At 40.3% G+C, this 15255-nt stretch overlaps 1 protein-coding gene across 2 annotated transcripts in view; it reads left to right on the top strand.

Annotated features, from left to right (window-relative positions):
• Window positions 1–263: 263 nt before the first annotated feature.
• gucy1a2 (guanylate cyclase 1, soluble, alpha 2) overlaps window positions 264–15255 on the top strand; it is a 38144-nt gene continuing 23152 nt past the window's right edge. The window contains exons 1-5 of one of the 2 annotated variants that reach the window (XM_088427989.1): window positions 4328–4504; window positions 4722–4785; window positions 9701–9762; window positions 13416–13540; window positions 14189–15087. In XM_088427989.1, coding sequence (XP_088284115.1) covers window positions 13447–13540; window positions 14189–15087 — 993 coding nt within the window. In that variant the 5' untranslated portion in view covers window positions 4328–4504; window positions 4722–4785; window positions 9701–9762; window positions 13416–13446. Of the gene's footprint in view, window positions 1535–4327; window positions 4505–4721; window positions 4786–9700; window positions 9763–13415; window positions 13541–14188; window positions 15088–15255 lie in introns of those variants that run through there. The other variant, XM_088427988.1, reaches the window with a different exon arrangement.

The following is a 15255-nucleotide window of genomic DNA, read 5'->3' as shown; positions in this document are numbered from 1 at the left end:
GTGATAGGGCCAACCAATACAAATTGGTCTTTTTGACCAAGATATTGGCTAATTCACGTTAAAGTACAATTTTGAGTGTTCAAAAACTTACTGTAGCATTCTTTTTGAAATCTGGGCGGAAACCACAGTATTCACATAGGAATTGTTGTAGCCCCATCGATGTTGTAAGCCTATTTTATCCCGTTGATTTGTACTTCCGACATGGTAGACAAACGTATACCGATCACGTGATAGGAAAAGTGACTATTTTGACTTGAAGTGCATCTGCGGGAGCCTGTGTAGAAGGCGTGCGGATGTCTTCGCTGATTGGCGGCGGTTTGTAGTCAGTGCGGCGTCAATCTGCCCCCCCTCCCTTTCCCCGCTACGTCTCTGGCCGCATTCCGAGCGACGGCGGTGGCGACGAGTCGACGCAAGAGTGGAACATGTGCGGACAGTGACAGGACGCGTGCTCCGAACACAGGAGCTCCATTGTCGCAGAGGACGATAGAAGGAAGACGAAAAGGAAGGAGGGACTGAGGCAAAGGTGCAGCGCGGGAACACAGCGCATCTGCTCTGATTGATATTTTGAGCACGGGGGGATTCTCCTTCAAAGTACGAGCTGCGACATTTGGTCGTTTCCCGAAAAGGAGCATGTGTCGGTATCACCTGCTGTGCTTCAACATGTGATGGATTTTGTCGACGTTTCGCCTCTTATGGAGGGATATGGACGCTGTATGACGTCTGCTTTTTAAAAATAGGACATTCCACCATATTAAAGCGGGCTACTTCTCAGTTAATGTTAAAATTCGTTACTCGAGCTGCCCCATTGGAGAGTTTTCTGGGATTCGAAGGTGGCATTATTATTATTACTAGTATTTTTTTTTTTTTTTTTAAAGAAAGCGAGCCTCTTACGTAAATGTTTGCGTGCGGTTAGTGCTTTGGTTATCGGTTGAGCCCCACCACCCCTCTCCCCTTTTCCGCTGGATACACAGTGTAGACACTCGTCCTGTGCACACACGGACTCACCTGAGCGCACACACCATGCATACATAATAGCACAGACAGACACATCACCCCCCCACCATCGCCACCAACAACTGATGAATCGGCGTTATATAGGTGGACGTGGCACGGACCCTGCTGTAGCATCCTCCCGCTCCTCCTCCTCTCCCTCCTCTTCCCCGTCGTCCTCCTCACCACCAGAGCCGCCACTATCTTCAGCGTCCTCTTCCTCGCCACCATGTCCTCGTCGTCGCGCAAGATCTCCTCGGAGTCTTTTAGCAGCTCGGTGGGCTCCGATTGCGGGCTAGAAAGCCCCGGGGGGGACGGGGGGGACGGCGGGCTGGAGGCGGCCGAGGAGTTCCGAGGATGCCCTTTCTCCTCCGTCCACAGACCGCTCCTCTGGAACGGCCGCAGCCCCGCCGAGAGGCTCTCGTGCCCGGCGGCGGGCGATGAGCACCCGGGAGTCGGCGGGCCACACAAGAGACTGACCAGGAGGAGACGGGTGAACCTGGATTCGCTGGGCGAGAGTCTGAGGCGGCTGACGTCACCCACGGTAAGGCCTTCATTAGACTTGCCCGTATATACCTGTTTGTTAAGTGCAAGTCAGATGCCATATTAATATTAGGTAATGTATGAAGTATTGAGTTTGGCATGTGATACAGAGCTTAAACTCTAGCTCTAAAGTTACAAATAACACTTCAAAACTAATAGGCATATGAATTGTTTCCCACTGGGGGAATCCTTGTTCTCAAGCCTTAAACAATTCAGGGCATTTTTAACAGAACACTTTAAACGCAAAATCAACATAGTTGAAAAAATAACACTTTTATTCATTATATTTTAATTTACGATCCTTTGGCATATAGGTTGTTGTGGTCATTTACAACCACACTTTCCGTTGAGCGTGGGTCACTAAACATGTGCTTGCAGTCAACAGCCCTGTAGAGAAAAATGGTTGGGTGAACTTATTTCCGGGCAACTTCAATACATTTTTCACATTGGGCAATTCAACTAAATAAAGTTGTGGATAAGGTGAAAATTGGCTTTCCCGAATCTTCAACAAATTAAAGTTGCAGAAGTAATTGCTCCTGTGTTGTCCCCCATCTGAAAAGTACAAATAAAAACAACTTGCTTGCTGTTGTGATACGTAACATTGTTGTTGCATAAATGTCATTGATTTATATTTTTATACTCTAAATTTGCTCTCCCGTTATCCCAGGGAACACAAGAATAACCCATGGGCCTGTTTCTATTTCGCACCAGTGATGGGTCTGTGTGATTTACGCAGAATGTTGTAGAAATCATCTTTTGAAAATGTAAACACCAACAATATATAGAAATAATGTCACATAATTGGTTTTATATTATTTTCTACCTGTTAGATAATTGTTAAAAAGTGTTGCCTTCAGATAAATTATTACAATTACAAATACCAATGGTAATTTGAGCAAAAATATTCTGTGTTTGCTCAGATTTTTTTTTTTTTTTTTTGCCAGCAGCAGGGAACGGTGTTCAGGGTAACTGGTGGTATAAAGAAATGACACTTAATTGCAGTTAAGTGCTCAACAACAAAAATTTAAAGGAGTGGTGTAGGACTGAACGATTTTTAGGAACAGATGGAAATGCAATTTTTCTCGCAACTGTTGCAATTGCGATGCAATTTTAGATTTTTTTTTTTTCACAAATCAAATTTCGGTGCAATAATAACGATAAAATTCAAAACATTACAGAAAATGGTTTTATACAGTCAGAGTATTAAAAATTACTGCTCTGCAAGGACACAAACAAGCTAAGGTAGTAAAAAATGTTCACTTAAGGTAAAACCTCCTGTAATACCTGGCATCATTCATAAATATGCATGTAGTTGTATGAGATTTTTTTTTAAATTTTAGATTTTTAGGCTTTAGTGAAATGACCTGAAAGTTATATACAGTAGTGATATTAAATTAAGTTTTTGCTCTCAACATGAATGATGAATAAAAATATAATATATATATATATATATATATATATATATATATATATATATATATATATATATATATATATATATATATATATATATATATATATATATATTTACAGACTCTGCAGTACTCTTTGGCGATTGGCATACTCAGCAAACCCCTGTTTGCCTTTGATGGGATAGGGCATGTTAGTTAATTGGTCATCATGAAGTAGAGGAGCGCACAGACTTACATTATAACACATATACGTAAATTCCGTGCTGCTGTGTAGCATTTTAATTTAGCAACAAGAACAAGGGCGACAGACCAATAGTAAACACTGCCTCTTTTTTTTTTTTCCCTAAACAGTCCAGAATTGGTTTGTGTGACCACTAGAGTCCCGCTCATTGGTGGTGAAAGTAAATTGGCAAAAGAAAACGCAGCTTTGACGATCCTGAAACCGCTTCATCTGAGGTCGGGATTATCGTCCCAAGTAGTGGCAGCGACGGCCGGCCGGCACTGCTGAATAAAAGTAGCAAAAACACCTTTTATTTCAGAATGTGTAACAATCTTGCATCCATCCCCTTGTGTTAATCACACCCAGATATGGAGTAGCTCTCAGTTTCAAAAAGGTTCGCGACCCTTGCCCTAGAAGCGTTGACCATGTATGCTCCCCCTCCCCCCCATGCCAACAATACAACAAACACAGCTAAAGATTGTCAATACTCATAAAGACAAACCAAAAAGGTACATGTTTGATTGATTTGTAAAAACAGTTTCTTTCACAACTTCTGTCTCTGGCACTGAGCATGTAGTCATAATAAAATGTATTATTAATGACTTATGTGACAAACAATCCTTTCCCTTTGTAACAAGGTATAGCGAAATGCTTTGGAGTGATCAAACTAAATTCAAAGGATTGTTCTATTTACGTTACTGTTATTTATGGTTTATTGCTAACTTTGGCCTTCTAATTTTGACCCCATCAGACTTTTTTCAGTCAAAAAAGGCTTCCTCTACAAACACTTTGTTCAGAATCCAATGAAGTTGTCACTTGGGTCAAGAAAACATTGTGATGGCGATCAATTTCCCTCTGTTTCCCTCTGCAAGTATATAATGTCACTTCTTATCTTATTATTAAGTGAATTGAAGTGTTTCCGCTTGTGATAAGTGTGCCCATGAAGTTCTGAAACAAAATTACTTGTTTTCTTGAAGAGTTCTATGGGTAATGGAGAAACCTACTGTTACAAATCACATTTTCATAGTTTGTCTGTCTTGTATATCAAAGACCATGCAGAAGCAAAAATCATCATAAAGGGGATTGCATAAGGCAGTAGCCAAGGTGGGTAGAGTCTAGCCAAATATTTTTCCTGAGTATTGCTTTTTAGTAATATAACTCAAGTAAATGTAAAAATGTTGTACTCCAAATATCAAATTAAATTTAAATTTTAGTTTTCTCTTTAAATAGTACATGAATGTCAAATAGACAAAACATCTAAAAATAGGAACAAGCAAATTATATTGTTTTTTAACAATGTAACTTTAAAACAATACTATAATGAACTGATTATATTCAGGTAAGACAGATGGATTTCTGCGTATTTATCATAAATGCAAAAAATTGTGTTGTTACCTATTGATTTTTTTTCTCTTGAGTGCCGCGCACACTATGCAGATTGTTTTGTCTTTCTCTGCTCCTTCAGAATGCACACAGCTCAATATTTTTTGTACAAAAACAATCTGATGTGTCAAATGAATATTTGACTAATGTATTGTACTCTTTTTTTTTTTTAGAATCAAAAGCTCGGACGTGTCAAAATGTAAAGCAGTCAGCGTTCCTTACCAGTACTTACAGGATGTGAGTTTATCAAATTTGGAATGAGCACTAGTTTGTGGTAGCATAATAGAGGAAAAATTGATTAAAATACTTAATATTTATTATGTTAGATTTCCACAAGCAGTTGAAATGCCATACAAATGAGGAGCGTTTGACATTGTGTTTCATATTATCAAAGACACCATAATTCACCAGGTAGAATTTTACGTTTTATGTTATATTATGAGGAAAACAACAAGAAAAAAGATGTAAGGATCGCTTGGTGGACTTAATGTTCAAAAGCCACTGGAAAGGAGATTCATTTTCATTCACGGAATGTGTAGTACAACTATGCATGGTAGAAATGGGTGTAACATGGTGTTTGCAACATCCCGTATTTGCATTAAAAATCAGGTTGTTCAAAGTAGGTCTGTCACTATCGGTTATGTCAATGGTCGATTCAGCTGTGAATTTTTTTTTCTTCTCGAATTGTGGGGCAGACCCCTTGGGGGCGCGGGGCAATGCCATGGGGGGTGCGGATGACCTAAGGGGGGGAAAAAAAAAATCATTGTTTTTGCCACATGAAGTGTAATTGCAATAAAATAAGGATATATATATATATATATATATATATATATATATATATATATATATATATATATATATATATATATATATATATATATATATATATATAATCTTTTCAAACACAAATGAATGAGTTTATGCCCCCCCCCAAAAAAAAACACTTTTTAAAAAAAAATCTGACCATTTCTCCTATTCGCTGAGTAACTTGCTCAGTGGCAAACTTGAGGTAGGCTTGTTCATTTGCCTTTTTGAGCAAGGGGATCTTGTGGGCTCTGCTTGATTTCAGTGTATCACGGCACAGTGTGTTACCAACTATTTACTTGACAACTGAGGGTCTCAATTGCCTTCAGATCATTAATGAGTTCCTGCTGTGTACTTTGCAGCAGCTCTCATGCTTTTCTCATCATTTTCTCTCCACAAAGCAAGACATAGAAACAAATACATGTCGCTATGACCATCCATTGATCAAGTCAATTTTTTTTGTATATAGTCCTCGACATGACAGTAAAATGTGCCGCCAAACACGAGAAGGCAGGCCAACTTCAAAATAAAGCTTACCATACCAAATAATACATAGAAATTGACACTTTGATATTCTATTGTATGAATAAAAACAAACCAATGTTCTACTTATTTCTGTCACCTTGTTACAATACTCCTAAAATTACAACCTCAACATTTTGAGTGTGTCGCTCATCAGCATGCAATCAGTCACTCAGTCACTCCTGTGTCTGTTAACTTTTTGTGTTCCCTCTCACACCTTTGTTGCTCGCATACTCTATAGCTACGTGCAGCAGCGGTGCGGTGTCTGTTGTTGACTGCAGTGGACCGTGACAGAAAGAACAGAGCATGCTCTCTATGGCTGTCTTCACTCCCTGACCACGCTGACCCAGTAGCGATGACACAAACACACACACGCAGGCACACACACTTACATGTGAGCAAACATTTATTTTCTATGCCCTCCCCCTACGTTTCATCAGCTTAGTGATCTATGACGCCGATCAAGGCCTCAGCACTTTTGCCACAAATGCAGAAAAGCGCGAACCGTATTGTGTCTCTTGTTTTGCCTTCTGACCAATACATACAGTGTGTTTCATCTTCTTTAAGAAAGAACTCACTGCAGTAGTTCACGGCTTAATTTCTCGTTGAGATTACTGGCATTTGCTTGATACTTATTAATCCAATTAGCGACTTTTATTGAATAAAAAGTTGAAACCAAGCATTGATCACTCCAGCATTAATGACTTCATAAAGGCTGTTCCCAGACCTTTTTTTTTGTATAATGGTAACAGCATGTTGCAGGGACTGCAGGAGAAGAAGAGTAATGGTAGGACCCCCCACCTCACCCTCACTCTCACTCTCACGCCAATGTAAAGAGACAGAGCAAACAGAGAGAAATGCCAAACCAGATAAAGAATATGGGAAGTAGTTAATTCTATTTAAAGGAAAGCTCTTCGGACTGTCAAATTTCTTCCTTATACACAAGTGTCATTTTGGCCTGGCTTTATAAATGTATGCATGTTTTGAAATATTCTGACACAGTTGGGCCTACAATTACACACTACAAGTGTAATTACTGATTACAAGTTTGTTCAGTAAACATGCCGGTGAAATGATGACACGTGCATATCGCTGGCGTGGTCGAATCCTAGTCTCGCCAATATGACTTTTCAAGAGAACCCAAAAAATGGTGAGTTTGTTCAATTATTAGTGATGCATTGTGAAATTAGTGATTTTTAACTCTTTAGCTATATAGGCTCTGTGAACGACAGCAAAGACATCAACAAAAATTGACCTGTGAAAGAACGGCCAAAAAAAGCAGCTGCAGTTTCCTTGTATCGCGGACAGCTCGCTGCATGCGCTGTGTTGTTGCCTGTTGTTAATCCTTGTGTTATTCGCGGTTCTGCATTCTACTTGACTGGTTAGAGTTGTGTTTAGAAAAGTTTGCAAGTGTTTCTTTTTAGTGTTGACCTATTTGCCTAAGTTTTGGCCAGGTTCCATACTACTGTGCACTAAAACCAATGGCAAATAGTATTTGTACTTGCTCGCTATCTCCCTTGCTTGACTGACGCTTCCAAAGTTTGGTTGGTTTCATTGCTGCATTCATGTAACACCAGTAAACGGCAATTCTTAATTCGACACAATGTGACTCACAATGTGAGCGGTACGTGATGAACACATAACTGCATATGATGGCTTTGAACATTGTTCTTGTTTAATGTTTTAAAACTTGTTTATAGGGGACTAATTTAGAAATGCTCCCTTTCTTGTTGTTGTAAATGTTATATACAACAAAGGATTTATTCTTTATTTTGATTCACTTTTGTTTTAAAAACCACTGAAATGGAAGACGGAAGCTTGATTATATAATTAGGTATTGTAAACTGTTTTTTTGGTAATTAATTAATTAAATTATAAAAGTAATTTCATCCCATCATTCTTGTTGATATATCTCAGCTTTTATAGTTTGATGGAAAGCTCACTTTGTTTAGACATTTGTTGTTATTAATGCTTAACGGACATTTTTTCCACCTGAGTGTGAAAAGTCCAACAACATTTGAATGCACCACATGCGCCACTTGTGCCATCATAATAAACTAGCATTTTCTTAGCTTTCTTAGTCGTTAATCAGCGACTGAGGTTTTTTTTTTTTTTTTTTTTTTTTTTAATGGCAGTGTGTTGGGGTTATGGTCACAAGGCGTTTCAAAGCTCGCAAGCTTCACCACCACCATTGTGAAGGCCAGCGTCGAAATAAAAGCCTTCTATGGCTATCGTATTGACATTTATGTATTATTTCGTGCGTTTATTTTGAAGTTGTCCTTTGCAGGTCGCTGCTGGCGTGTCACATGATGCTGTTATGACATCCCAGTCATTCAATTTTTCATGATGAGCATGGCATAAATAAGTATATAATGTTGTCACTTTGGTGCGGCACGGTGCAAGACTGGTTAGCACATCCGCTGCACAGTTCAGGGCCCCGACTTCAATTCCAGCTCACTCCGGCCACCCCTTGTGCCTGTGTGGGTTCTCTCCAGCCTCCTTCCACATTCCAAAACATGCATGCTAAGTGTATTGGACACTAAATTGTCCTGAGGTGTGATTGGTTGGGGGCGGCATGGCTCGGCGGTAGAGTGGTCGTCTCCCAGCTGAGAGGCTGTGGGTTCGATCCCCCGACCATCAAGACCATGTCGAAGTGTCCTTGAGCAAGACACTAAACCCCCAATTGCTCCTGATGCTGCGTGAAAGTCAATTTACCAAGTCCATGAATGGTTGTTCGTCTGTATGTGCCCTGCAATTGGGTGGTGACCAGTTCAAGGTGTCCCCCGCCTACTTTTGTAGACAGCTGGAATAGGCATGAGCGACTCTAGGGAGATAAGCGGCTATAGAAGCTGGATAGATGGATGGATAGATGTTGAAAAAGAAAAAATCAAATTCCCCAAAATTGTGATTTGTGAGGTTTTGCTGCGACGGCACCAATATGCAACTGATTACAGTGTGCACCTGTGTCTCCCACACACACACACACACACATGCACACAAACCTGTGGAGGCTCGCAGTCTAAGAAGTGGTCTTATGTCAAGTGTATTTTCTCTTATTATTTTTGAAGGTACTGGCACTCAGTTACATTCAGTGATTCTTCATTATACATAAATGGTTTCTTCATTTTACCTGATGCTTTTTTTTTCTGTGCTGCCCCATTGCTCACTTATCCCTTTCTGCCTTTGCTTTGTCTGTTTGTCTATACGCACGCACGCATACACACATGCGGCTGAAATCACTCTTGTAAATGTCCGTAGTGGGCGGAGGCCTCTGAATGACCTCTCCAGCTGGCACACTGTGTTCTCGTATTGTCACTATAGCCTCGCATTTGAGCTGCATCGCACTTAATCACATTGGACCCGCCTTCTCAGGCCTTTTCTGTCAGATGTGCAAAGTACACCAGCTGTGCGGTCATACACAAATACACACATGCTGGCCGGAAGTGATTAGCGTTTACGTAGTTAGAAGAATAGCAGCACACTGGATAAGATAGCAAATATTCTAGGCCCCAAACTGTAACCTCAGGCCTTTCTGTGTTCACATCTGAATGGGTTCTCTCCAAGTACTCCAGTTATCTCCAACAGTACTAAAATGTAGTTCAAATTGTGTTGACAATCTAATCCCTGCGTTTGCTAGCGCATATTTAACATGAGTTCGAATGGGATTTAGAAGGAGGTTCGCGTACTTGTTGAACCACGAGTCACTCAGTGTTTATTTCCTCTCTCAAAAAATTCCTCCCCCAGTTAAGTTGTAAGATATAGATCACATTCCTAGTAGAAAATGTTTTGAAATGAAATATTGATGAAATATTTGAACTTCTTTCAGACACAGACTGTTCAAGAGGCTCTACAGAGGACTCTGAAGTTTTACCGGCAACAAGAGATCAGGTAGACTGTTGCTGGTATCTTGTATATGACATCTGTCGCTATGCTCTATAGTTTTATGCGCTTTTCTTTGCTGCCCTGTCACACAAACACAAAAAAGATTAAAGATTCGACTCTGTAACTAAAACGGAATAACAGTAGACAGACAGAAACCCAAGCTCGAGGCCACACTAAACATATTCTTCACATTAGGTCTACTTAGGGCTGCGTGATATATCCATAATGATTTGAATTGAGTATACCCAACTAACATTTAATTTTAATTCAAGAAAACAAATAATGTGGAAAATATTCAGGCAACAGTAGTGTTTCCTGATTTTAATTCCTGATTCCTAGTTTTAATGTCACCTTATTCATAGCTTGTGCAACCCCCCCGCAAAAAAAAAAAGTAAATAAAAAAAATAAAAATAAAATTATTTCTTCTCAAATAGTGGGGCAGGCGCAATGCTATGGGAGGGGGAAAGGATGACCCAGGGGAACAGGATTAGGTTTTGCGTGTGAAGTATAATTGCCCATCCATGGCACCAGGTGGTGCATTGGCGCTCTCTGTCAATATCGGTTTGGGACTATTAAACTTTTTAAATTGCTCTCAACAAGCCCCTCAAGAAACACCTGGGAGAAATAAGAGTAATGAAAAGAAAGGCGGGCAGCTTAAAGTCAAAATGCTTGTGGTAGTCGAGATTATTAATCTGATTGAGAAAAAAAAGCACAATTTTTTTATAACTTTTTCTTCAGTTTGAAATGATTAAGATATTGTTGCTCCTGTATTAGTGAGTCAAAGTTACATTTATTCTCATTCATTGAGGTAACATTACTGTCAGCATAAAATGGCTAGGTTGGTCAAAATATTTATAGTTTAATTTAAGATTGGTTCTTTGATCCCTTTTTTCCCAGACTAACCTGGAACCAGTATGAACTCTATAAAAAGTAAATAACATTTATTGTCCGATTTACAGTGCATCCAGAAAGTATTCACACTTCACACACGCTTAACTTTTTCCACATTTTGTCATGATTCAGCCTCATTCCAAACTATAATAAATGTATCTCTTACCTCAAAAATGTAAACACCTCATTATGAAAAGCTTCGCTATCTTTAGGCAGTCCTGCCCTTTCTTCTTTGCAGTAATTCTCAAGCTCCATCATTTTTCTTATCCTGACTAGTTCTAGACTAGCAGTTCCTGCTGCTGAAAAACAAACCCATAAGCGTGATACTGCCACCGCCATGCTTCACTCTAGGGATGGAATTGGCCTGGTAATGAGCAGTGCTGTTAGGAGTTAGTCTCGGAACTTGGACAGGAAGTGGACTCCAGACAGACAGGATGTTCGATGATGTTCCAAAAAGATTTATTTAACAAAATGCACACGCTCAGTGTGGCTTAAAACAAAAAACAAACAAAAAAAACAAAACACCAGAAATCAGATTGAATGTCAGTACAACAAAAAGGACAGACATACAAAATGTCTTTGCAAAAATACACACTAAGAGGAGCAGGAGAACAGAGTCCACAGGAGAATGACGAAAAACCAGAAAGTAAAGCCTAAAAACCTCTAGTAACAGGAAAAAGGAAAAACGCGAGAACAAAGTACCAGCATCAACAGGAAAAACTATAGCGCTGAAACTGCTGAACTCTCTCTCTCTCTCTCCCCTCCTCTCTCCCACATTCAGCCCTAGCCAGAAGAAACACCTCGCTGGCCCCCCACCTAAACTCAAACTTTGCTCATGCACTTGCAAAATTTGCACAGACTTGCTGCTGCCATATTTATTCATAATTGTACTTCTATTGCACTAGCGATTACACTTAGAACTATAACAACTACCTCAAATGCACACAACTGGGACAACCACAGTCAGAGTTGTCTTGCCTTGTCTCGCACTGTTGGACTGTCTTGTCATATGCTGCTACTTATGTCTTGTTTTGGGGTAATCTTGCCATACCTGGTTTTTCGTATTTAGTTTTTAGTTTTAGTTATTAGTTTAGCAACACTAGGCAAAGTAGATCAAATATACTGCACTTTACATTACTACTATAGATAAGAATCTAGATTTTAGGATTGTCTCGTCTTGCGCACCTGCACTTTGTTATTGTACTGTACATGTAAAACGCAGAGGATAGTGAGAAACGCCATTTCGATTCCTTTGTATGCTGAGCACATGTGAAGAATTTGACAATAAACTTGACTTTGACTTTGACTTTGACACAGTACTCCATAAACTAGATTCTCAAGGCAACACTCAATGGGTGTGGAATAATTAGGTGTAGTTCTTCTGCTCCGGCCGCACTAAAGAAGCCCCGTGATGACCGATGAGAGCCAGGCGTGCGGCTCCACCCCCTCACCAAGCGTTTCCAGAGACAAACACAAAAAGCCGTGAGCCTGAGACATGACAGGTGCCCGGTTTCCTCCAAATATAATGCCTGCCATTCACACCAAACAGTGCAATCTTAGTTTCATGAGCCCAGTGAACATGGTTTCTCATGGTCTGAGAGTCATTCAGGTGCCTTTTGGCAAATTCCAGACAGGCGGCCATGTTCCTTTTACTAAGGAGTGGCTTTCAACTTGCCAGCTCTACCATACAGGCCTGATTGGGGGATTGCTGCACATATGGTTGTCCTTCTGAAAGGCTCTCCTCTCTCCACGGAGGAACGCTTGGGCTCTAACAGAACGACCATCAGGTTCTTGTTTTTTGTCAGCATGAAATTAATCTTGAGACAATCAGTTCAGCAATAAGCTAGTTTCGCAATGTGAGAGTCAAATTGAAAAAGAAAAACATTGGCTGCCACACAAATTAATTTGTCGTCATTTTGACTGCTAGAGTACGAGAGCTAAAGGGATATGCCTGACTGCACACCTTAAATTTGCAGTACTGCATAAGTTATAAAATTTTAGGTGCACTTTGTGCCATGTTTAACTTCTCAAATAAAATTTATTACCTTGAACGTAGACAGAAAAAGACAATTGGTAAGCAACAGGTTTACTCAGTTGCAGAAAGAATATATGCGCTTGTAAATCTCCGGTTATGCTTCAAACGTTCCTGACCGAAAAGAAAGATCCACACGATTGTAAAAGATGGATTGAAATTAGAAATCCCCTCACATTTATTGGGTCAATATTATGAAACTGAAGGAATAGACAGAGGCAAAATTTGCTAAGCTAGTTTGTAAACAATAAAACTAATGGAGACAGAACATGGGATCAGCTCGACACTGCTGAAATAGTTTTCTCGTCACTGTCATTTTTTAAAATCAAGAAACTTTTCCACATTTGTAAATAATTCCAAGTTTGCTGTGTGTTAAACTCTCATACTGTTATATTGAGCAGAAGAATACTCTCAGTACAAATGTGTTTTAGAAGAAGGCTGCAACCGTTTTGACCTCAGCTGACATCATTTTTTTGTTTGTTTCACAAACGAGCTTTGAATAAATGGACATGCCATTTTTCTTCTCAACAACAATCAATTACAAATAATTACCAACAATCAATTAATCAGCTCAGTTAATTTGCTCATTTCCAGTGGGTTATACTGCATTCCAAGTTTGACACATTTGTTAGGTTTTGGATACAGAATGCACAGTATAAAAGTGTTGATACATTTCATGAATGTTAACTAATACTGTCACTACTTACCTATAGTCAATGCTTATTTTTGGTTCAAGGTGTCCAGATTCTGGTAAGGAGGACCAGCAAATGGAAAGTAAAGACGACAAGTGTCCATTTCTAGAAAATTCGGGTTCTGAAGAGGATGTCCTTCAAATCCTACAGTACATGGCCACCATACTTGGTAAGGCACATGTAAATCTTTGTTTGTGTGTTCTGTGTGTGTGCGGTAAAAAAAATAACATGGTTTATTCACATGCAAGTGCACTAAGGATTGCGTCGGAACAAAAAGCAGGATATACCGCTTTTCATGTTCAAATCCAGCTGTGGGGTCTACGACTATAGAACTCTTAAAGTTTAATCTTATTAACCAGTCAGTATACATGTGACAGGATTATTTTGTCATTCATATTTATCGTTTTCACTTTGACTACATTTAGAATCGATTTCACTGGGCTGACTTGATTTAATTTAGGCAAAACATATTGCTGTCGGAATTGTCAGACATTTCTGAGCTTGAGTTTAATAACGCAGCTAGCAAACTGAAACAAAAGATGGCTGAACGTTGAGTGTCATGTTTGTTTTGTTTTGTTGTGGAACAATTCGGGAGCCCGACAATCTTCCTTGTTTAAAAAAATAGAACAGAGCCGCACTCTTTCGCCCATCCGCAGTGACCTCTGACAGCAAATATTCTTCCAGAAGAGCGGGCAAAAAACCTTCCCCACATTTTCGTACAATTTTTGGTTCCGTGTGTTTATTGAGCTACTGCCTCAACACTTAGTTTCAGAGAGTGTACTGACTTCCTTTGTGTTTTGTTTCTTCTTTCTCTCAGGAGTACCATTCTTTGAGCTGCGTGAGCATTTTGGCGAGGAATTCTTTGGCCTGTGCTTTGAGGAAAACGAACGCGTGCTCAGGGCCGTAGGCGGCAACCTCCAAGACTTTTTTAACGGCTTTGATGCCATTTTGGAACATATTCGCACCTCCACGGGTCGCCGTGCCTCATCAGAAAGCCCTTCTTTTCAGTGCAAGGATCCCCACGAGGAAGAGAAGGGCCAAGCGAAACTTGAGCAAGAGCAAGGAGTACAAGATGGCCGAGGGAAGTTGTTGCTCCTACATTGTTTTAACCCCGCCCCTGTGGTGGGATTGATCATGCCTGGGCTTATCAGAGCCGTTTCCAGACGGATCTTTCATTCCGAAGTGGAAGTAGAAGAAGTTTCTCCTCTGACTCCTTTACTGCCCAAAGACGGCGCACATCACAGCTATGGTGATTCCACGACACCAACGCCAACTGCATCCCCGTCTGCCTCCCCCTCCTCTTCCCCTTCTCCACCCTCAAATTTCCCAATTACTGCTCCCACAGTTTGTGTGTCCTTCCAAATTCAGGAAACCTGTCCTTCCCGCTCCATTTCAAATACTGTCCCCGTGTGTCTCAAAAAAGCCCCCCATTCACTTTCAACCAACCCCAGTGATTTGCGCATCGGCCTGGCCACATTTTGCCGTGCCTTTCCGTTTCACCTCGTTCTCGGGCCTAGAATGGAACTTCTGCAACTTGGTGAGGGATTGAGGAGGCAGGCTCGCATCGAGCCCCATCGAAGTCTGTCTTTCAGGGACTGTTTTGAGATTGTCTCACCCAAGATGGAGCCTTCCTTCCAGGGGATCCTACTGAGACTTGCATCCCCTTTTACTATCCGTACAAGACCAGGCACCACGCAATTGGAGACCAAGGAAAAGGTAAGATAACCAAATATTTCTTGCTTTACTCAAATCTAACTTGCAATGGTATTGGATTACAGTTCACCAATGCACACAAACTCTCTTGTAATCGTGAAACACTCTTTGTCATATAAGCGAAAACTCAGCGATAGAAAAATCAACAATAGAAATACAGTAATACAATAA

The sequence above is a fragment of the Hippichthys cyanospilos genome, chromosome 11 (assembly GCF_059441005.1).
Source record: "Hippichthys cyanospilos isolate Australia breed blue-spotted pipefish chromosome 11, RoL_Hcya_1.0, whole genome shotgun sequence".
Taxonomy (NCBI): Eukaryota; Metazoa; Chordata; class Actinopteri; order Syngnathiformes; family Syngnathidae; genus Hippichthys; species Hippichthys cyanospilos.
The sequence above is the reverse complement of the archived record's forward strand: the minus strand, read 5'-3'. Positions and strand labels throughout refer to the sequence as shown.